Below are 22,785 nucleotides of genomic sequence, written 5' to 3'. Positions count from 1 at the left end.
TCAGGGCTGGAACCAGGCGTTTTGTAATTAAGTGGAAGGAGGTTGAGGTCACTGGCAAAGCTGGGACATGGGAGAGAGTGGAAACTCTAGGAAATTCACTGCAAGAGATGCCCTTGATCACCATGTGTTTAGCAGGTGGAAATGTGCCTTGAGTGTGTGCTTTCCTGGATAAGGTCCGGGCTTGTGATGGGAGTGGACGTTCGGGCTTCTGATGGGTGTGAGAGGCACTGATGACCGCAGGGGGGCACTTGTGGCTGAGAGGCAGGGACCCCCGCCCCACGGCTGTTCCTGAGGCTGCCTCCAGGCTGGCGCCCTGTGGCGTGACTCTGACTGGGGTTCTGAGTAAGGTCCCCCTTCTGAGACACCCTTCCATCTTGGCCTTCTGTGCTTGGTTTCTTAGGTTTTGCTTTTTGGAGCTTAAAAATATGTAAGTCACACGTAACATTTGAAGCTTGACTGTCTATGTGAGAAACCACTAGAAATAGGGCGCAGACTGAGGCGACGCTGTGAGCAAGATGGACTGTCTTCTGTGTCCATCTGTCACCCCCTGCCCCCGACGGCTATGCCTTGGCGGGAGGGCTGTCGTGGGGTGGCTTCATCTCCTGCCGTGAATTCCACATTCCTCAGATTTTGACCTTTATGGCCTGTTTATGTTTTTTCAGGGATTTATTGAGATTTGATCTCTTTTTTTTTCCTCTTTGGTAGGACAACATTGCCGAGAAAGCCTGCTGTGGGGTCCCCTGCAAATGCTCCGGGCAGAGGGGTGACCGAGGGCCCATTGGCAGCATCGGACCGAAGGTATGGTGGTTTAGCCCTCTTCTCATGCCTGAGATGGGGTTTCAGAGTCGCTGTTACTTTGGCTGGGGAATGTCTCTGCCGTCACGCGGTGGAGATGGGAAGGAATTGGCCCAGTGCTGTGGGACAGCCCTGAGATGCAGATTCTGCCTCAGTGTCTGCTCCTTCCTCTCCTCCGCTCCCACTGGGTGGGCGAGTCTGTTCTTCATCTCATAAAATCATGTGAAGACCGCGGGCATCAGAGTTCCCACTGCGGTGCAGGGGGTTAGGTATCCTCCTGAGGTGGGGGTTGGATTCCTGGCCTGACACAATGGATTAAGCATCCGACGTGGCTGTGGCTGTGGCACAGCTCGGATTCAGTCCCTGGCCCAGGAACTTCCATACCCTGAGGGTGTGACCATAAAAAGAAAAAAAAAAAAGATCCGCGGGCCTCATTGACGGCAGTCTGTGGTTGGCAGGGATTCCTCCCATTTGCTTCTAAGTTATGGGAAACATACAGGCTTTCCTGGTGGATCAAGAGCCTTAAAGATCCCAAGGGAAATAATGAGTGGGAGGAAGTTCCCATCGTGGCTCAGCAGAAATGAATCCGACTAGTATCCATGAGGATGTGGGTTTGATCCCCAGCTTTGCTCAGTGGGTGGGGGATCTGGCGGTGCTGTGAGCTGTGGGGTAGGTTGCAGATGGGGCTTGGATTCTGTGTGGCTGTGGCTGTGGGGTAGGCTGGCAGCTGTAGCTCGGATTCAGTCCCTAGCCTGGGAATTTCCATATGCCGTGGGTGTGGCCCTGAAAACACAAACAACAACAACAAACAACTGTTCCCTTCAAGGGACTCCTAAAGCCCCAAGCACCTCTCTGCCAAATGAAGGGGGCTCGGGATGCTTAAGTATAGAACCAGGAAATCCACAGGACTTAACCGAGGAACTGCTTGGTTTTAGGGAATTCCTGGAGAAGACGGCTACCGAGGTTACCCTGGTGACGAAGGAGGACCCGTGAGTGACAGATGTTTCCTTAAATATCCCCTCCTTGCCCCTCACGCGGTGGGACTGAACTGTGGGGCTCCTAATCCGCTCAGGCTCCAGGGCCTTTTCCACTGGGGGAAAAACGCATCTCTCATCTTCTCAACAACCCGATTTGGATTTTGACCCTGCGGAAACGAGGATGGCCCTCTGAGCCGGGCATGAGGGGGTGTGACGTCACGTGTTGCCTCATTCCATCGCAGGGGGAGGGACTGATTGGCTTCTGAGGCAGAGGACCACTGAGTATGGCAAACAAGCCCAGGGTCTGTCCAGCTGAGGGGGCCAGGCAGAGATGGGAACAAGCTGGAGCAGGGCCAGGGGCACCCGGTCAGGATTGCAGGGATTGCCACCTTTGAGGGCAGTCTCCCAGACGGGTTGCTGATCTGGTTCCCAGTAGCCGAGATGTCTGGTTGGGGGCCGGTGGAGCCTGCAGCAGGGCCTTTGGGAGGTGGAACCTGGCACAGAAGAGGTTTGAGAGGTTTGAGGCATGAGAACAAGGTCCAGCCCTGGGATGGGGATGAAGGGCCCCCAGGGGAATACTGACACCACCCAGGTCCCATCCAGAGGTGCTGGGTGTCAGGGCTGGACCCAGACCCGATGGGAGAACTAGGAACCAGGGAACCATGGGAGAGCTGCGACCAGGGACCCATGGAGACTAGGAAGCAGGGACCCATGGAGGGCTCAGAACCAGGGACCATGAAGAACTGGGAACCAGGGACCACGGGAGACCTAATTACCAGGGACCCATGGAGACTAGAAACCAGGGACCCATGGAGAGCTGGGAAGCAGGGACCCATGGAGAGCTGGGAAGCAGGGACCATGGGAGACTAGTAACAAGGGACCTTTGGAGAGCTCAGAACCAGGGACCATGCAGAGGAGCAGCCAGCCTGAGGCTTCTCCACGGGGCCCAGCTCACCCAGACCCAGCACCCAGAGTTCCTTCCGCTCATCCTCAGCCCCCTTCCCAGACCCCACTCCCTCCAGGAGGAACTGCAGGTTCAAGGTCCTGAGCAGAGGTCGGCCTGAGGGGTCAGGGATGCTGGAGGCCCTGCCTGGTACAACAGTGTGCCAGCCCACACACTGATTTCTAGGGCCCTCCTTTCCCAGAGATGTCTACTCCCTGGAGACCCACGAGAAGCCCCAACTTGCTCATTGCTTTTGTTTCTTCCAACAGGGCGAGCGCGGCCCGCCCGGCATGAACGGCACTCAAGGTTTCCAGGGCTGCCCCGGGCAGAGGGGCATAAAGGTACAGTGTGTGGGGTGACCCCACGTGTGGGGAGGAGACCACAGCATCCAGCCCCAGTGAGACATGCCACTTGGGCCTCTCTGCTCTAAGCAGCCTCTTCTGGGAAAGCAGCCCAGAGTCTGGTGGCTTCAGGAGCAGAGGCTGCACTCGGAAGGGAGCCCGAAATTGGAGAGATTGTTGCCTACGGCAACGTGAGGGGGGCAGGGCACATTGATGAGGATGGAGGGGACATGGGCCAGGGCGGAGAGAAGGCCGGCACCTGGCGGCTTCTGCCGCTGGACCCCAGGAGGAGGGAGGGAGGTGGCGGCGGGGAGGGAGAAACTGTGCATGCTGGAAGGTGTGTGAAATGCTTGGAGTCAAGGGCTCATGAACTTTGCCACTTGCTGAAGTTTCAGAGCAGGCATTAAAGGGAGGCCACCACACTGCAATGTTATAAAGGGGCCTTGGAGCCCCTGCCACTTATCCAGGGAGCCAAGAGCAACCCAAGGGCTCAGGTCCAGGCAAGTTAGCTTTATGATCCCCGAGTGATGGAGAGAGAGCTAGCCAAACAGATGAATCTCTAACACTGAATTTTTAGATGCTGGCTTTCAAGCTGGAGCTGGTAAGGGGTCAGCCCTTAGCCTATTCTTGTCTATTCTATTCAGTCTCCAAGAAAGGGCTAATGTTTCCCCCTTCCCTTCCCTTCTAGGGCTCTCGTGGATTCCCAGGAGAGAAGGTACTTAAGCTTGTTTTTTTATGTTGAAAACATTCCCAGTATTTGGCAGAAGGGCTTTCAACACTCACCTGTGCGTCTCTGTCCCTCACAGGGTGAATTAGGAGAAATCGGACTGGATGGCCTTGATGGAGAAGATGTAAGTGATTCCCACGCTGAGTCCAGACTGCTTTTTGTCCTGAAGATTCCAGTGCCTAAACACTTCCGTCTATGGTAGAAATTGTGCTGGGAATGACACTTTATCATTGTCATTGGCAGGGAGACAAAGGATTGCCGGGAACTTCTGGAGATAAAGGGAGTCCAGGAAGAAGGGTGAGGCTGTTTCCACAGTGTCCGTGTTATGGAAAACCAGGAACATTTCACTTCAGGATTCTTTTACTTGCATGTGGAAAAATTGCCTCTTCCAGGCAGCCTTCCCTGACTTCCCCTGGGGGGTACCTTTGGCTTCTTCTATGTCCCCAGACAGCTGTGACACATTGACGTTATATTTTCTGGTTTGGAACGTATCTCTCGTTGGGCAGGGACGGCTGTGTTTTGTTGAAATAAATCCCCAGCGCCCAGCGCAGAGTGGGCCCCCAGTAAATCCATGTGCGTTACCCCGAAACACACGAAGATGATTTTGCCTTCCTGACAACCGCTGTAGTCTTTAGGAGTCATGGTTTGAGGAATGCAGTTTCAGGGGTGCGATAACAATCTGAAATGCTAACTAATCCTCTGTCTCTGCTTGTGTTTCTTCTTTAGGGTGACAAAGGACCCAAAGGAGACAAAGGAGAAAGAGGGGACGTGGGGATCAGAGGTGACCCGGTAAGGGGAACTTTCCGTCGCCCATGAGACCTGAGCCTGGGGAAGGGGGCGGTGAAAGGAAGGACCCTACTTGTGAAATTGCTTTAAAATACGCTGGTAAAGTACGTGCTGGTAACATAGGTGGTTTGTCCTTTTTCTCGAGTTTGGGGGTGGCTGGAGGCGGCTTTGCTCTCTAGCGGCAGAGATAGCGCTGTTGAACGGACCCTCGAAAGTTTCCCCCACTTGTGGCCTCCGGGCACTTTTAGGTTTGCTTTAGGAAAAGAGAAGCGTTTACACCTTTTCTTGTTTCAGGGCTCGATCCTCTGGGGGCCAGCCTCTTGTCCAGGCCAGGACGAGGCAGGAATGAGCCTGGCCGCTGTCCTCCCTGGAGGAGAAAGAGCCATGGCCCGGGGGCTGGGCTGAGAGTGACGACGGACCCCCGCCGGCTCTGCCAGGGTGGGGTGGGCGTTACCTGGATGGGCTGTGGCTGAAGGGCCTGGCACTCAGACCATACTCGGCATTTTCCTGGCCACATCCATGGGCGGCAGTGGCTTCCCGTGCGTGTGGCTTATGCCCTGACCTCTTCTCTTTTCAGGGTGACTCAGGACGGGACAGCCAGCAGAGAGGACCCAAAGGAGAATCCGGAGACCTCGGGCCCATGGTACAGGACCTCCGCGCACCCCTTGTGCCCGGGGCCCCAGAAACACAGCTCACGCTGGTTCACCGCCAGCCCCGCAGGCCATGGGCATGGCCCTTAAGGCTGTGGTTGCACCAGGTTGAGGTGGGGGCGGGGAGGTCTAGGAAGCCACGGTGTGTGCCCGCGAAGGGGGCTCCGAGGGGATCTGAAACAACCTGTACCGAGAGGGGCTTCCTCTCAGCAGTTGGAGCCCCTTAGAAGGTTCCGGAAAGTGCTTGTCAAGCCGGAGCCACGTGGGGGTCAGCGTGCACCTGCGTCTAAGGCCTTGGCAAAGGGTGTGACCATCCCTGCACGTACCCATCCGTCTCCCCAGGGTTCTGTGCCGCATCTGAGTCAGACGTTCTTGGCAGACGAGAACCTGACATCAGGTTTCTTTCCCGTGCCAGGGTCTCCCTGGGAGAGATGGGGTGTCTGGAAGTCCTGGAGAGTCCGGAAAAAGTGTGAGTGCCTCTTGGGGCTTGGGGGGCGCTGCGGTGACATTGACCCGACTCTGCTGGACACTCCTGGGGCAGAATCACTCAGCAACTTCTCCTTCAGGGGATTTAAGGAGATTTCAGAAACCCTCATCCCTCACAGCCTGCTGCTTATAGAAAACGTCCTTATCATTGACTCTGGGGTCCCCCCATTCTGGTTCCCTGTAGCCCCCAAAACAGGCTGAAGAGACACTTTTAAAGTCATATCTTTGCTGCTTTCGAATATTGGGCCACATTTGATCCCATCGACTGTTTAAAAAATCCGAACAGAAACACAAGTACAGAGGGGGTGAGGGAGCAGGGGGCGGGAGGCTGATGAGCTGTAGGTTTGTTTTATTTTATAATTGTTTGTTTTTCTTGTGCGGCTGTAACTCAAGCAGCGAAACCAGAGGCAGTTTTCTAGTTTGCTTTTTCAAGACATCTCAGAAATGCCCGCTGCAGGTCACTGACTGCATGCCTCCCCTTTGAATCTTGTTGAAGAAGTGCTAAAACCCAAAGGAGATGAACCATCTCTGTGAAGCCATTTGAATGCTTCCAGGGCCCCGGGGATGTGCAGAGCTCAGACCTCCTAGCTGGGGGAAGGCGGTCTGGAGTTTATAAATCCTCAGGGCCAGCTCAGGGTGCTGGTGGGTGCCTGAGACAGGTGTCTGCTCAGCATCCGACTGGAAACAGGGCGAGAACGGGGCCCCCTGGGCCTTTTTCCCTGTGGCAGCCACGTGGTTATAGATCAGCAGCTGGGTGAGCAGAGGGCCTGGGCTGACGAGGGCCTGATGCTTCCCTGTAAGTGGAGAATCTGCGATGGGAAAAGCCTTGCCTTTAAAATTCAGGAGCAAGCTGAAATTTTAACAATGCTACCTTTAAAGTTTTGAGTACTATTTTTTTTTGGCTACACCCATGGTATGCAGAATTTCCCGGGGCAGGGATTGAATCCTCGGCTACAGTAGTGACCTGAACCACAGCAGTGACCGTGCAGGATCCTTAACCTGCTGGGCCACCAGGGAACTCTTGGAGTACCATTTTTGATTAATGCTGCTGAGGTGTACAGTGGCCAGAAAATGAGGAACTATTAAGTTATAATGGGCAGTACAACTCAGTTTGTGAGCAGATCCAAAAACTGTTTTCATGAAAAGACTTAAAATACAATTCGTTGTAGTTCTGTGCACAGGGTGGGAACGAGGGTTTGAATTCCGTGCAGTCAGGTGTGGGACATGGCCCTCCCCTCTTGTCCACCTGTCACCCTTGCAAGGAGGCCAAGGTCTTCCACTAAAGGAGCAGCCACTGCAGTCAGTCATGGCAGAAGGGTCACCCCAGCGGACCCCTGGGCTGGTCCATGGCAGCCGAGAAGGTTCTCGGGCTGACGCAGCAGGCGGCCCAAGCCTGTCCAGGCTGGTTTGCTACAGGCTCCGGAATCCCAGCCCCTAAGCTTGCAAAGATACATGCAGGATGTTCGTGGATTCCCACCCCAAACCTTTCCCTGAAGACAAGTGTCTTCAATGGATTACTTATGCAGCGAGCCTGCATTTATTTGAACTAAGGGTCACTCGTGGAGCATCGGGAAGATGTTGCCAAGTCATGAGCCCAAACCAAGTACAGCGGGCTTTCCGGTTCATGCCTGCACGCTTTGGACTCTCTGCTTAACCGAGAGGGTGTTATATTTGGCCAGAAGGGTGTGGAGCGTTTGGGATGTGCTTCCATCATAATTAGCGTAATTCACTACTTCTCCCTCTGGTTGGGAAAACGGGAGAAAAAGAGGCCAGCCGGCAAGACTGATTCACATTCCTTACTTGGAGAGGGCTGGGGCTGAGCTCCAGGAGCCCTTATTGTGGTTGGCAGGTCGGAAGTCCTTCTCAGACCTTCCATTTGGATGTTTCCCAAGGGCAGCGTGGAAGCAAAACTGGCCCGAGGTGAGGGCAGGAGGGAGGTGCCTCCTCAGGAGCGTTTCCTCAGGGCCGAGGAGGCACAGCGTCCGCACCAGTGGGTGTCCTGAAGGTGCGGGTTGAGGCCCACAGAGCCCGGCCTCCCCTGGCCTCCCTGCCTCCTCTCATAGTTTGTGTAACTTCTTCTTCAGGGCGGCTTTGGCCGAAGGGGACCAGCAGGACTGAAGGTAAGCTTCTACCTCTGCCCTCATCCTGTCCCTCGCCGCGTGCTCCCAGGAGGTGGTCCTCCAGCCTGCCCACGAGTTAAAAATTACCCTCCCCTTTGCCAGCAAGGCTTGTGGCTCAAACAGCAGCCACCGCCTTTCCCACCATCTCCTTAAATTTTAGCCTCTCCTACAAAGATCTGTGAAAATCATAGTGACAGTGAAAATGATTGTCAAAATGAAAGTGACAGTGATAGTGGGGACATGGGGGTGGGGTGGGGGCGTGAAGGAAAAAGAGGGAGGAGCCAGCATCCTGGGCACTTCTCACCTGTGATGTGCCCGCTTACCTGGTCGTCAGCAAGTCACACGTCTTGGTGGCTCCGTGTTCTCACCTGCGCAAGATTGGGTTGGGTCCCAAATGGCTTCATTTGATGACGTGCTCTTGAGGGGAAGGGGAGGCAGGGATGCGACTCGATGCTCAGAGTACCAAGGGACAGCTACCTCCCCGTGTGAAGTGTCTCACCCTGCACTTAGGGGGTCGTCGCGTCTGAAGCCTGGCACAGCCGGGATTGCTTCCCTGCACCCTCGTCCAGATGTGCTTGTGGAGCCTGTATCTGACCCTCCGTGCATCTTCTCTCGTTTCTAAGGGCAACAAGGGCAGTCCCGGCCAGCAGGGCTCCGTGGGAGAGCAGGGGACCAGAGGTGCACAGGTCAGTAGCCCCGGTGTGGTTGCCTGGTGATATTTTCCCAGATGGCCTAGCCTTTTAAAAAACGGAAGTGGTGGTCCGCTTGACAAAATGAATCTTTTAACGTGGCTTCTAGTGCATTCCCAGTGCAGCACAACTGTCATCTCCATCTACTTTCAAAACATTTTCATCGTCCCTAAAGGAGCCCCTGTGCCGATTGAGCAGTCCTGTCCCCTGGCAGCCATTCACTTCCTTCTGTCTTTGTGCAGGTGTACCCTGGAGCTCTGATGTACATGGAATCCTTTACCAGGTGGCCTTTTCTGTCTGGCTTCTTTCACTTGGCATCATGTTTTGAAGGTTAACCCACGTGCTATCCGTGCTGGCACTTCATTCCTTTCCATGATGGAGCAGCATCCCCGTGTGTGGATAGCATGGGGCTCGTGGTGCATCACCTCAACACGGCACTTATGTTGGCGTTTTACTTTTCCAGGGCCCACCTGGTCCCACTGGTCCTCCAGGTCTGATTGGTGAGCAAGGCATTCCTGGACCTCGGGTGAGTGCGTTTCTTTCCCCTCCCCCGCTCTCTAGCACATGGTGCCCGTGGGCTGAGAGTTTCATGTTTCGCGGAAGGTGGGACAGGCCTGGGTCCAGCCTCAGTTCACACTGTAGCTGGCTCGTCCCCCCGAGGAAGTTGAAGACCTGTTTTCTTGGTGCTCTGGGGACGGAGTCCTAGGGCTGCTCTGTCCAGACACAGGCCAGCTGGGTGGTGAGCAAAGGAAGGACGAGCATCGTCTCACGAGTCTTAGGGTGGATCTGCAGGAAATCAGAGGACCCCGCCCAGATTCTCAGATTATGCTGCACCGTTTCACATCTGGTTCCTGGAAATTGCCCCTGTGCCTTGGTGTCTTGAGTAGGAGTTCCCCATCCTCAAGTGTGACCTGGAGCTTCCTTAGACTTGCTGTCTGTGCACCCATCAGCCCCCATCTTGGTTGTTAGCGATGATGGCCAGAAACACGGGGTGCCGTTGAGCTGGGACCAGGGCCATGGCGCTCCGTGCTCTGGTGCCCTGTGTCTGCCGTGTCACTGAGCGAGCCAGGGAACTGGCCTGAAGCTACGCAAGTGCATAAAAATCGTTTACCGTGGAAGCGGGAACTTGGTGAGAGCCACCATTTGCTTGGAAAAGTCCTTCCCAAGTTTTAAATCTGACAAATACCAATTTTTAAAACTTTTGTGTTACTTTAAACATGTATTTCAACTCTGATGAGCCAAGAATTTACAGTGGTGCAGGGGTAAAATGCAGCTCTTTGAATAGTTCACAGCACAAAGAGCCGCTGCCGTCTGCATGGGCTGCCTCCGTCAGGGGCACTTTTGGGCTCTGGGGACACACGCTGCACTTTAAGAGCTTTGTTCCTTTGTTGGTTTATTCACTCAGTGAGTACGTGTATAGGTTTCCACGCCTGTGAAGGCAGGTGCTCGGTGTGGAAGAAGGAGCCGGCAAAGCCACATAAATCTTGCTGTCCGTGCCTTAGTTGCTAATGTAGGAGGAGTGTGTTAATTCCTGAGATGCGTGTGCACCTGTGAGAGCTGGTCACACTCACGTTTAAGGTTTGCACAAGCTGTCCCTGTGCACAGTTGCTCCGGGGTCTCCAGCACCTGGCCTCTGTGGACTCTGACCTCGGTGCGGGGCAGGGCGGGGGCTGCAGGAGGTGGGGTTTGGACCCCCTGGCTTGGAGGGCGACTATTTCACACACTGTCCTGTCTCCTGCTCCAGGGAAGCGGCGGGACCGCAGGTGCGCCTGGAGAACGTGGCAGAACCGGGCCCCTGGGGAGAAAGGTTTGTCTGGATGAGGGTAGCACTTGTCTCCCGAGGCCAGGGCCCCGCCAGACCCTGCGTCACCGTGTCCTTGCTTGTTAGTCTGTCCTGCTGGTTTGCACAGCCCTTCTCCTCCCCTTTCCCTCCCCACCTCCCCTGTTAACAGCCAGGCTCTGTGCAGTGGGTTGGTGTGCGTTCTCATACTCAGAACTGCCAACTGCAGCAGGATCGCCCCATATTTTTAAGCCTGGGCTTCTGACAAAGGTTCAGCATCCTCAGGGTTCTTAGAGCACATCAGTGGCCCCGGGGTAGCTTCTGTATCGCACTGAAAATTCTCCAGATATTGGCAGTGCGTACAGCAGCTGCATGCTGATTCTGGCTGCATGCAGCCCACTCAAGAGCCCCAGCGTCTTGGCTGCTTCGGATGATAGCAGCTTGTTCTGTGAGCTGCCTGAGACCCTGCTTTCTATAAGCCTTGAGAGCAACTACTGTGCATCATAACCAGTCTGAGAGGCAGTGTTTTCTCATCGAGAGTCACGTGTCCATGTGATTCCAGCCTTCCGCTGCCCCTCGCGGGGCCGCTGGGTTTCCCAGCTGACCGCACGCCTCCCCCTTTCCCATCTCTCTGACCTCCGCGTGCCACGATGATGAAGAGAACAAACACAAGCCTTCCTGGATTCTCTTCCAGGACTGCACCCATGACCACTGCAGTTTCAAAAATCATTCATCTGAAAGGGGAAGTCAGCAGCTGGTGGCAGCCCTACCAGTGGCATGACCCGGAACAAGGGCAGGGCGTAGAATCAGAGTTTAAGTCATCCCAGACCCACAGGTGTCTTTGTCCTGTTTCTCTCTCCCCTCCAGGGTGATCCCGGAGAGCCAGGACCTAAGGGAGGACTCGGGAGCCGGGGCCCTCGTGGGGAGACGGTAAGATCCAGGCTGCGCCGGCCCTTCGGAGATGCTCAGGAGGCAGGGGGAAGGGCCTTGGGCTGGGCTGGCCTCGGTCATGGTCATGGCCCCTTGGATTGGTTCCACAGCGCGACAGCTGGATAGTCGGTTCTTACATTAGTGGGGGTATGATGGAAAATAGTGAAAACCGCTGCTTATCTTCACCAAATAAGTTTCAAAGCAAGTTTTAGTTCACTGGAGCGGGGGTGAGTAAAGGCTTTTTTTTCTTGTGTATACATTTTTTAAGTGAATGCAGTGGTGTGCTGACCTTTGGAGCACCTTCATTTTGGGTCTTGCAAACGCTTTGCGGGCACGAATAGGTGGAGCTTTTTGGCAAAGACACGAGTCCTTGGTTTGAAACAGAATTGGCCTTGATGAGATCTCAATCCAGATCAAAACAGTTGATTCTGAATCCGACACCCCAGCGATAGACATTCTTACTTCGAGAGTTCATTTTAAAGAGTTAATTAAATACCCTAACCACTTACTAACAGCAATGTTGTAATAGACATTTCTATCCAGAAAAAATAAATCCATGGCACATCGGGAATTTTTCTAAAACGAGCCGTAACCAACACTACCTGGATCAGGTAGTTCTGACGGTTGGCATCGCAAAGCTTGACAGTACTTTCCGTGGGTTTGTAATTCCTCTACAGCTGCCTGAAGTTTAAAAAGCCACCGCTATTACTCAGTCTCAGAAACAGAGGGGAACAGAAATCAGACTTTGAAATCGACTCAAACCCTTGAAGGGCATCTCTTCCTGCTTCTGTTTCCATGAGCTTGAGGCATACAGCTCTTCAGCTGTTTAAAACTGTGCATTAACTAAGGAGCACGTTCTGTGCCTTAGAGACGTTCGTGTGTGTTTCACAGACATGGCTCTGATTCGTTTGAAATCACCAACAGTGCCTGGTTCTGAAAGCCCGCGGGGGGAGCTCTGGGGTACATGTCCAGGCTTTGGGAAGGGGGGCGAGGTAGGGAGTGGACAGAGCGGGAGGAAGCAAGAGCTGAACCGGGAGACTTGAGGGCGAGAGACTGAGTCCCGCGTTGCTCGGAAGGAGCGTCAGAGACTCAGAGATGCGTCGCTCAAGGTGACCTTCAAGAGTCCTGTCACCTCTGAGGCTCCCTGGTACCACGAGTCTTGGATTCTGCATCCAGACAGCATCTTCACCGACAGATCTTAGCGGTTCTTTACAAGCTCCCCCACCTACACACGAGGTCCTGGGATGGGGCAGGAGGAGGAACCGCTCCTTGATCTGTACCTCGATCTGGGAACATTTCAGGGACTCAAGGGCCCGCTGCTCAGGGCTTTAGACAAAGAAGCCTGTGGTGTGCCTGCCATGGGCACCTGTTAATGCTGTCTTTCCCCTCACAGGGCGATGATGGGCGAGATGGAGTCGGCAGTGAGGGACGCAGAGGCAAAAAAGTACGTGTCTGTGGAGGATTCTTGAATCTCCGACGTGTTGTATTTTTAAAGAACGGTCTCTCAAAATTTAACTGTAATAGAGCGGATTTTTTTTTTCCTGTGGGTGACACTACTGGAATATTTTTTTCTTCTTGAGAATAATTTATGTGAGAGGATTTAAGTTGGGACCAAATATTGACTCTCTGGTTTGTCTTTTATAGGGAGAAAGAGGATTTCCTGGATACCCAGGTCCAAAGGTAAATATTTCCCCAGCGATAAAACATCGTCCTCGTTGTAGGATGCGTCTGATGTGACCATGGACCGAAGGTCACCGTGTCTTGGTTCTAGTCTGGGGTCAGACACTTACTAACCAAGTGACCCTGGCAGAGGCCCACCCTCTCCAAGACACTCCTCACCGGTCAGATGGAGATGGCAGCGTGTCCTTGCCGTGGTGCTTGTGAGCCTTGCAGGAAACGGCAGTGCTGTAAAATACCTGATAAACCCTAAGATGCTACCACCTGTGTGACCCCATCCGCATCGGTTCAATAAGCTTAGACCGATCTGCAAGTGCCACCGTGGCGCTGGCCACTCCGTGGAAAAGTCAATCCAAGTTAGCCATTTGGCTGCCCCGGGAAGTGTGGTCCAGAGGCCAGGGGACCCTCAGCTAGCCCGGCCACTCCAGAGCCTAACGCACTGCTTCCTGGCTCTTTTCCCAGGGCAACCCTGGTGAGCCGGGGACAGACGGAGGCCCGGGGCCCAAAGGTGTCAGAGGCCGAAGGGTAAGTTTGCCTGTACCTCGACTGCACGTGGAGAGCAGAACCTTCCTGGCAGCGGGACTGAACACTGGAGATTCCTTCGCTTCTTTGATGATTACCCTGCAGCCTGGACGGAGGGGGTGGAGGTGGGAGTACAGGGGTCCTGAGCCCCAACTTTATGTCTTCAGGACCCCCTCCCCTGCAGTTGTGTCTGTGCCGCCCTCCTCTGCTGTTCTCCCCTTACAAGGAAGCTGGAAGGGCCCCTCTTCTAACACATCCTGAGGACGTGTTAGAGCCCACGGTCTACTCCCGTCCACTCCCAGCGTGGCGCCAGGGGGACCGAGCCACAGAAGGGATGACGGCAGGACGTCGGTGCAGACACGTTGGGTCAGCCCGCCAGATGGTGTGGAGATAGGATTTCATGAGATACATGAAGTGCCTGCCAAGGCTCCAGGCTCAGAGGCGGGTTGGGCTGAGACCCTGTGCCGAGACCCTGCCTCCCACCACGAAATGATTCCTCTTTCTTAAGCTACGTTTTGTTCTGGAGTATTCTCCTTATTGGACATTGACTCATCCTCTTGAGATTGCACTGAGTCTTGGATGCGCAGCGTGTGGGAAAGAAGTGGGGTAAAGGCAGTTAACAGTCGCTGTTAGCTTAGGCTGCCGTGAAAATCACCGTAGTTGCCCCGTTCATTTGCTCAGTGAGACAATGCAACTGCATCATTTAATGCTCAACGTTGGGCTGGCTATTGACATGGAAGAGTGAACTCCTAGTCAGTTACTGATTTCTTATATATCTTTTTTTTTCTTTCTACGGCAGCACCCACAGCATTTGGAGGTTCCCAGGCTAGGGTCCAATTGGAGCTGCAGCTGCTGGCCTACACCACAGTCACAGCAATGTGGGATCCGACCTTGTCTGTGACTTACACCACAGTTCATGGCAACGCTGGATCCCCGACCCACTGAGCGAGGCCAGGGATCGAACCCGCATCCTCATGCATACCAGTCGGACACATTTCTGCTGCGCCATGATGGGAACTCCTGTAGCAGTCTTATTAAAAGTTCTAGGCAGGCGTGTGTCTCAGTTTAAGCTGCCAGAGAACAGAGTCTGGGGGATGCATGTCAGTTCATCAGTTTTGTTAGGGCCACTTGTCCCTGTAGCTGGACGGTGGAGACACTGATGTTCTCTTAAGTGAGAGATTTGTCCTCTGAAGGGGGTGTTGAGTGCGCTCACCTCCACCACCCCTTCCAGCAGCGGGAGTTGAGAATTTTCCATCTTCTGCCACAATTGGGCCATGTTTGTTCTTTCCTTGCAGGGAAATTCAGGTCCTCCGGGGATAGCTGGCCAGAAGGGCGACCCCGGTTACCCAGGGCCATCTGTAAGTACCTCCCCACTTCCAGCCAAGCTCCCCAGGGGGCTGGGTGCCTTACGTCTGGTCCTCAAAACGTCCCACTCTCTCCTTTCTTCACTGAAGAAGTGTCTGCATTTTTGTTGTTATGCTTGTTTTCTTTTTTTTAAACCACTTCCCTCTGATACTGCAAGGGAAAAAGAGCTTTTGTGTTTTTAGGGTGCCAAGACACTTGCAAGACAAGTTTCACATGGAACTTTGTCATCTAGGGTGGATTGTACTTTGCCTCTCCAGTGTCCTGGTGTAGGTTTGTTTGAGGACAAACGAAAGGAAACACATTTTAATGCCTCTTGATTGCATCTTCTGGAAGGAGAATGGTATAGACCTCGCTCTGGGGGAAACTCCCTTTGTTCTGTAATGTCCCCAAGGGAGCTGCCGCGTTGTGGTTTGAACCCCACCAGGGGCCCTGCCGTCTGGAGCTCAGGGGGTGCCCCTCCCCAGCCCTTCGGGATCTTCGTTACAACTGTCTTTGTCCCTCGCTTGCGTGTCTCCCTGTATTATCTCCCTACATGGACCTCGAGGGGGTTCAAAGAAGAATGGACAAGATAACTCAGGAAATGGAAAGTCACCCCCGGAAGGAAAGGTTATGGGGTTGGGCTGGTGGAACAGAAGGCAGAGCCAGCTGTTAAAATGAGGGGAGCCTTTAACAGGGAGGGTTCATCCAGTGTCAGTGGGAGATGGGCGGAGCAGTGGATGGAAAGATGCTGGCTTGCCCCTGAGGTGGCCACTCCTTGGGAAGAGATGCCCAGGGCAGCTGTGGGTCTATCCCTGGAGTGGAATCTGGCCAGGATGCATAGACCTGGAGCCCACAGGGTAGCTCAGTGACTCCTGGGTGTCCTTCCTGCAGCAGGCTGTGGGAGCCCAGCGGGGGAAGGGCTTTCCTCAAGCTCAAAGGTGGGATTTACGTGGATTTGTGCTGAGCATCCTGTGTGAAGGTTTCCAGGGCGTGGAGCTGTTTACCTGGCAGGGGACACACTTCTGTCATCAAAGTCTTCACTCTTTTGCTTTGAGCCGTTAAGCCAAATTTATAGGGAGAGCCTGTGAATGATCAAGGCCAGCTGGGGCCCAGCTGGCTTCTTCCGTCGTGCGTCCCCAGGCCCTGGGCTGTTTCTTGGCAGGAAACTCCATGCCCACATCTGCAGGGTCTCAGCCTCTTGTCCTATCCTTGTTTTGCAGGGTTACAAAGGCAGCCGAGGCGACTCCGTAGATGTAAGTTTCCCGTGTGACGCATGAGCCCCTGCCCCGTAAGCCTCCTGTTGGCTCTATGTCACCTCCTCTCCTTTCCTTTGCAGCAATGCGCCCTGGTCCAGAGCATCAAAGACAAATGTCGTAAGTACACGGTTTCCTGACATCCGTGCTGCGTTTTTCCTCTTCGGTGTGGCAGGCTCTCCTGGCCGACCTGGCCCTCACGCTCCTCTTTGTTCTTTTCCAGCTTGCTGCTATGGTAAGTCATCGCGGGGGTCGGGTCCCCTCCTGAGGAAGGCGGAAGATGCCTTTTCCAGTAAGCAGCATGTCTGCGCCACCCCCCACCCCTGCCCCGCCCCACAGGGCCCCTGGAGTGTCCGGTCTTCCCGACGGAGCTGGCCTTTGCCCTGGACACCTCCGAGGGGGTCACCCAGGACACCTTCAGCCTGATGCGGGACGTGGTCCTGAGGATTGCGGATGAGCTGACCATCGCCGAGAGCAACTGCCCACGGGGCGCCCGCGTGGCTGTGGTCACCTACAACAACGAGGTCATCACGGAGATCCGCTTCGCCGACTCCAGGAAGAAGTCCGTCCTCCTGGACAAGATCAAGAACCTCCAGGTGGTTCTGACGTCCAAGCAGCAGAGTCTGGAAACCGCCATGTCCTTCGTGGCCAGAAACACATTTAAGCGCGTGCGGAATGGGTTCCTGATGAGGAAGGTGGCCGTCTTCTTCAGCAACAAACCCACGAGGGCGTCCCCGCAGCTCCGGGAGGCCGTGCTCAAGCTCTCGGATGCCGGCATCACGCCCTTGTTCCTCACGAGCCAGGAGGACCGGGTGCTGATCAATGCCTTGCAGGTCTGTGTTCTGGGCATCTCGGGCTCTCAGACGGCACCCCCTGCAACCCTCTCCCCCTGGTGGGTCCATGCCCTGGAGCGTCTCCAAACTTCTCCATGAGGCTGGGCTCACCTGGGAGATTTCCAGAACAGCCTGATGGCACCGGCACAGGATGGACATGCAGACGCCCCTGACTTATTCCCGCCTGGTCCCCACTTTGCATCTTGGAGGAGAGGCTCCCTGGCTGACCTTGGGGGCTGACAGTCTCCCAGGGGGTTATCCAAACGTCAGCAACCCCAGCACCCCAGCCGAATCCCTGTTCAGGCCTTTCCCACCCAGGCTGCTATACAAGCAAACAAATCATTTGAGCAAAGGACGAGGAAGCCTTAGCGTCAGGCTGTGAAGCAGCTTGTTCTTTGCTTACGTGAGGTGTGCACTTGTTATCATAATGTGTAGAATGATCAACTAATGGGTCAATTAATTGACTCAAGGCCAATTCTGGGCATGCTGTCCCAGATGGGGGGTGAGAGGCAGGGAGGGAAACAGCAGGACCAGGACCAGGAGTGAGGGGTTGTGTCTCTAGGTCTAGTCCAGTGGCCTTCTAGCTTTCAGTCCCTGAAAGTGCCATGGCCATGTCACTTCCCCTCTCTGTGTCTTAGATTTCTCACCTGTAACAGGTGGGCAGTTGGGGGGGGGGGCGGTGCGTGAGAGGGCCTCTAACACCTTCCCTTCCAAGCCAGATATTCCAGGTTTTAACACTGCCAGGTCAGCAGGAGACAGTTGGGTCACTGCACCATCTGTCAGGGTTTCTTCTACCAAACTGCAGGTCGGCTGGAGCACAGAGTACTAGGCCTTGGCCTCTGGTTTGGGCTGCTGGCCGTAGGCTCCTGTAAGGGACTCATTTACATATGTCATCCCTTGTGAGGGCCGAGTGACCCTCAACCCATGTAATGGCATAGTTTCAGCAAGTTCAGAATGTCAGTTATTCATTCATTCATTCATTCAATTTAATTCTTCACTAAATGAATGATTAATGATCATGTGCCAGGGGCTGTGATGGGCAGGACATTTTGAATCTTCTGGAAGTGATTTCATGACATGCTTTGTCTTGAAATCCCTTCCTAGACTTAGGCGGGGGAGAGAGAGCAGAGCTAACGTTTGCTAGTTGCTATTACTACTAGAAATAATGATAACATTGAGGTCCCTGTTAGGTGCCCTGTTATAGGCTCTACCAGGCACGCTGCCTACACTGCCTAATTCAATCCTCCAAATAGCTTGACTGGGAATTTACCATTATCTCTATCTTGCAACTGAGGACACTGAATTCCAGAGAAGTTAAATACTTTTGCTTCAGGTCCGGCAAAATAATTTGCTTCTGGCGGAAGCGGGGTGGAACTTGAACTCCAGCTCATCGCATTGGAAGAAAACCTGTATTTTCCCATCATGATCAGTGCCTTCCTTCCTAACCTCCCTTCCCAACAAAGACAAGGTGTTGATCTCTAGGGGGTTATTTAGCTTCTGTGACTCTCTTCCGCAGCTGTGTTTTCAAATCATAACTTATTGTACACGCCTGCTAAGCGTTGCCTTTTGTTTAAACCAGATCAATAACACAGCGGTGGGTCACGCCCTGGTCCTACCTGCTAGGGGAGACCTCCCAGACTTCCTGAAGAACGTCCTGACTTGTCACGTGTGCTTGGGTAAGGTGCTTCCGTGAGGGGACAGTCTGTCCAGCTGCAGTCTCAAAGCATACCATCCAGACAGGCACATTTGCATGGATAATCACCTATATAATAATGAGCTCGAGTTAAATGAAGGTTCGGAAAGCCTTGTATTTACCACCGCAAATGCTGCATGAGTAGTTCCCACGCTTAGGGTGGATTCTTCCAAGCAGAGCTTCTCTTTGAGAGAGGAATAATTAGTTGTATAGGTAATACCAAGAAAGCGGGCTCTGCTTACATTTTTGACCTTGGAGTCCAGAATTTAAGGATCTGGCTTTGTGACTTTCTACACATTTCTTCAAGGAGTGGCCAAGAAGTAAGGCTCTTTTTCTTTTCCTTTCTTTCTCTCTTCTCTCTCCTCCCCTCCCCTGTCCACTCCCTCCCTTTCCTTTTCAGTTTATGTTTGATTATTGTTGTCACATTTTTTTTTTCAACATCAAACATTGCACCCAAAGGAGCCATTTATCTTAAGATGGTTACCTTTGCCCGAAACTAAGTGCCAAACTGATGCTTAGAATTGATTTCTGACAACTTAAAACTTATCAGTGGCATCACCGTCTAATGATGCCGGCGCCGTAATATACTAGCAAGGATTTCAGCTGACTGACTTGTTTCATGCACTGGGTGATGGAAGCTGAGATCGGGGTATGCTATTGTCATCCAGGTAGACCTAGGTTTCTATATTCTGTGACAATTCTGATGACACCAGACACCCAACAGACGGACGTGCCGTATCTTGCTGGGGGAGTCACAGAAGAAACGGGTTCCCCTGCTTCTTTGCAGACATCTGCAACATCGACCCGTCCTGCAGCTTGGGCAGCTGGAGGCCTTCCTTCAGGGACCGGAGAGCCGCGGGCAGTGACGTGGACATCGACATGGCTTTCATCGTGGACAGCTCCGAGACCACCACTCCGTTCCAGTTCAACGAGATGAGGAAGTACATTGGGTACCTGGTCCGACAGCTGGACCTCAGCCCAGACCCCAAGGCCTCCCAACACTTTGCCAGAGTGGCGGTTGTGCAGCACGCGCCCTGGGAGTCCGTGGGCAACGCCAGCGTGCCGCCCGTGAAGGTGGACTTCTCCCTGACTGACTACGGCTCCAAGGAGAAGCTGCTGGCCTTCCTCAGCAGCCGGATGACACAGCTGCAGGGGACCAGGGCCTTGGGCAGCGCCATCGACTACACCGTTGAGAACGTCTTTGAGAGCGCACCGAACCCCCGGGACCTGAAGATCGTGGTCCTGATGCTGACGGGCGAGGTGCCGAAGGAGCAGCTGGAGGAGGCCCAGAGAGCCATCCTGCAGGCCAAGTGCAAGGGTTACTTCTTCGTGATCCTGGGCATTGGCCGGAAGGTGAACGTCAAGGAGCTGTACAGCTTCGCCAGCGAGCCCAACGACGTCTTCTTCAAACTGGTGGATAAGTCCTCCGAGCTCAACGAGGAGCCCCTGATGCGCTTTGGGAGGCTGTTACCATCCTTTGTCAGCAGTAAGCCCTGCGTGCGCGTGCTGTCAGGGACGGGGGGTGGGCGTGGAGCGGTCACGCGTGTGAGGATGGGGCCTCTTCTTTCAACAAGTGCTCTTTGACCCTGTAGTGTCCCCGGACACACTGCTCCAACCAGGGTTGGTGTGGACACAGACAGGAGTCGCTCATTTATTCAACCAAACCTGACCTGGCAGCTCCCAGCCATGCCCGTGTCCCTGCGAGTTTACTGTCCAGGTGGACAAGGGGTCCAGGGCACATTTCTCATGCGTGACGTGATCTGCTGATATGTCAAATCGACATGGGTCCTGATGGGGCGTCAGGGAGGCTTCTAGAAGGAACAGCATTGATTTGGGCTTAGCCACCAACCCCGAACTTGGAGACCTCTGGGCTTTTGCTCACGTGGCTCTCCCTCCCCCAAATGCGATCCATCCCTGCTTTAGCAACAAGCCCTCGTGCATCTTCAGAAGTTATCTCTGCGGGTGATACCCACGCTCGAGGCTTGCCCATCACTCGTCTGGATGCCGTACTTGGCGCATCTGTTACATGGCTTCTTGGTCATTTATGTGTGGGTCTGTGGTCCCAGGAGACTGCAGGTCCTGTTTCATTCACCCCTGTGTTCTCCAGAGTCAGCCAGGAGAGTATCTAGCAAATAAGGGGGATTATATATTATAAAGGTATGAACTGTCCCCCAAAAGTTTTAGGGAGAAAAGTGTGAAGCAAAGGTAGGCCAGCAAGTTCACCCAGCGGCCACTGTCACTGTCTCTAGAAGGCTAAGAACAGAAGTTTTGTTGAGCAGCATTGAGAAAATGTTCAAAGTGACTGGATTATAATTTATGTTCAGGAGCTTGGAACTTGTTAAACTCTGCATCTGATTTTTCTTCGAATCTCATTTTCCCCCTCACATTGAATAAATGTTATCTTTAACCTAAACACCTAGATATTGTCAAAGAGAAGGTAGTATTGGCTTAAGTTTTTTTATGGATCAAGTATCATGATCCTTAACTTCCCCCCGCCCGGGGCCGCTTCCGCGGCATGTGGAGGTTCCCAGGCTAGGGGTCCAATCTGAGCTGTAGCCACTGGCCTACGCCAGAGCCACAGCAACGTGGGATCCGAGCCGCGTCTGCAACCTACACCACAGCTCACGGCAACGCCGGATCCCCAACCCACTGAGCAAGGCCAGGGATCGAACCCGCCACCTCATGGTTCCTAGTTGGATTCGCCAACCACTGCGCCACGACGGGAACTCCGATCCTTAACGTTTAAACTCACTGGACTTTGGGAGTTCTCTTGGGGTGCAGTGGGTTAAGGATCCGCTGTTTTCACTGCAGTGGCCCGGGTTGCTGTTGTGGCGCAGGTTCGATCCCTGGCCTAGGAACTTCCATATGCTGCAGGCATGCCCCCTCCCAAAAAAAATCACTGGGCTTAGATTGTCTGGAAGAATGAGTTAATTCAAGAAACATTTATGGACTACCTACTGTGTGATCCATTTAATTCATTAGCAGGTTAATTTTAATTTGCATGGGGTTCGCATGCACTTGCACATATGTATTTTTTCTTCTGTTTTTCCCTAGGTGAGAATGCTTTTTACCTGTCCCCAGATGTCCAGAAACAGTGTGATTGGTTCCAAGGGGACCAGCCGGCAAAGAATCTTGTGAAGTTTGGTCACAGACAAGTGTAAGTGATTATAATAATTGTCTCAGAAGTTACAGGGCTAGAGGGGAGGCAGAGGTCCTTCAACCACCACCTCAGTGTGTGGGGCAGGGGTGTCGAAATTCAGAAAGTGTGACTTCCCAAAGGATGCCACGTGGAGCATCGTTTTAGAAGACTCTCTTGTGTCCATTAGCTTTGGCTGCCTAACAAACTACCTGCAACTGAGTGGCTGGAAACAATGACCACTTACTCAATTTGCAGTTGTGTGGGCTAGCCACTGTTGCTTGGGCTCAGCTGGGCAGTTCTGGCCTCGGTGAGACCCACTTACAGATTTGTGGTCTGATGCCTGTCCACTGTGGACCGATGGTCCAGGGACCACCTGGGCATGGGTCCTCTCTGTGTCACGTGGTCTCCTTCTCCATAGCCAAGCCTGGGTTTGCCCACGAGGAGACTGGGCAGGGCTCCCTGAGAGAAGGCGGAAGCGTGCAAGGCCTCCTGAGGTCTAGGCTAGACCTGCACCCTGTTACCTGTGCCCCGTTGTGTTGGCCAAAGCATGTTCAAAGCCAGCCTCTCTGGATTCAGGAATGGGGAGCTAGGCTTTTGGGGGTACCTGCCATGTCCTGTTGTAAAGGGCACAGAGCAGGTGTGTGACTGGGGCATATGTCCAAACAGGCTGCTCTAACTGGTGTGCAGTGACGTCCTATAGAGGGACTCTGAATCGTCTTAAAATGATTGATACTGCAACAATGCAGGTGACGGGGGTAACAGAGGAGGCAACGTGCCTGTTCTCCAGGGAAGCCCCAGGAGACGGCTGGGAGTGGGTGGGGCTGCAGTGCCATTGGCGATGCTGGCCGCTGGGCACGTGCTCATTGGCCTTATGTCCAACGCCATCCTTGGTGCCAACTCCATGAGTGGAGGGAAGGGCAGCCTGGTCGTGTGACAGAGGGCTGGGCAAGGGGGACGTGGTGGCAGGAACTGAGCTCAGGCGATGTGCCAGCCATGTGTGCCCCTCAAGAGAAGGCCACTGAGTGTCCTTCTTTGGAGGAAGCGGGGGTTCTGACTGTGGCATCCGCATGAGATTCAGATTTGAATCATCCTTGAATCAT

The 22,785-nt window shown here is 53.8% G+C and overlaps 1 protein-coding gene across 4 annotated transcripts in view; it reads left to right on the top strand.

The window, feature by feature from the left end:
* Nucleotides 1–22,785, top strand: part of COL6A3 (collagen type VI alpha 3 chain) — a 91,950-nt gene that overhangs the window by 53,018 nt on the left and 16,147 nt on the right. For all 4 annotated transcript variants that reach the window (XM_047773847.1, XM_047773851.1, XM_047773850.1 and 1 more), the window contains 25 exons: nt 706–798; nt 1,731–1,784; nt 2,985–3,056; nt 3,745–3,771; nt 3,863–3,907; nt 4,027–4,080; nt 4,510–4,572; nt 5,147–5,212; nt 5,635–5,688; nt 7,790–7,825; nt 8,449–8,511; nt 8,978–9,040; nt 10,259–10,321; nt 11,162–11,224; nt 12,618–12,668; nt 12,869–12,904; nt 13,364–13,426; nt 14,719–14,781; nt 15,988–16,020; nt 16,104–16,140; nt 16,244–16,255; nt 16,360–16,853; nt 18,433–18,529; nt 19,334–20,032; nt 21,601–21,703. In XM_047773847.1, the coding sequence (XP_047629803.1) occupies nt 706–798; nt 1,731–1,784; nt 2,985–3,056; nt 3,745–3,771; nt 3,863–3,907; nt 4,027–4,080; nt 4,510–4,572; nt 5,147–5,212; nt 5,635–5,688; nt 7,790–7,825; nt 8,449–8,511; nt 8,978–9,040; nt 10,259–10,321; nt 11,162–11,224; nt 12,618–12,668; nt 12,869–12,904; nt 13,364–13,426; nt 14,719–14,781; nt 15,988–16,020; nt 16,104–16,140; nt 16,244–16,255; nt 16,360–16,853; nt 18,433–18,529; nt 19,334–20,032; nt 21,601–21,703 (2,504 nt within the window). The remainder of the gene's footprint in view (nt 1–705; nt 799–1,730; nt 1,785–2,984; nt 3,057–3,744; nt 3,772–3,862; nt 3,908–4,026; nt 4,081–4,509; nt 4,573–5,146; nt 5,213–5,634; nt 5,689–7,789; nt 7,826–8,448; nt 8,512–8,977; nt 9,041–10,258; nt 10,322–11,161; nt 11,225–12,617; nt 12,669–12,868; nt 12,905–13,363; nt 13,427–14,718; nt 14,782–15,987; nt 16,021–16,103; nt 16,141–16,243; nt 16,256–16,359; nt 16,854–18,432; nt 18,530–19,333; nt 20,033–21,600; nt 21,704–22,785) is intronic.

This window comes from Phacochoerus africanus, chromosome 3 (genome assembly GCF_016906955.1).
Source record: "Phacochoerus africanus isolate WHEZ1 chromosome 3, ROS_Pafr_v1, whole genome shotgun sequence".
Lineage (NCBI taxonomy): Eukaryota > Metazoa > Chordata > Mammalia > Artiodactyla > Suidae > Phacochoerus > Phacochoerus africanus.
This window is presented reverse-complemented; position numbering and strand designations above follow the sequence as displayed.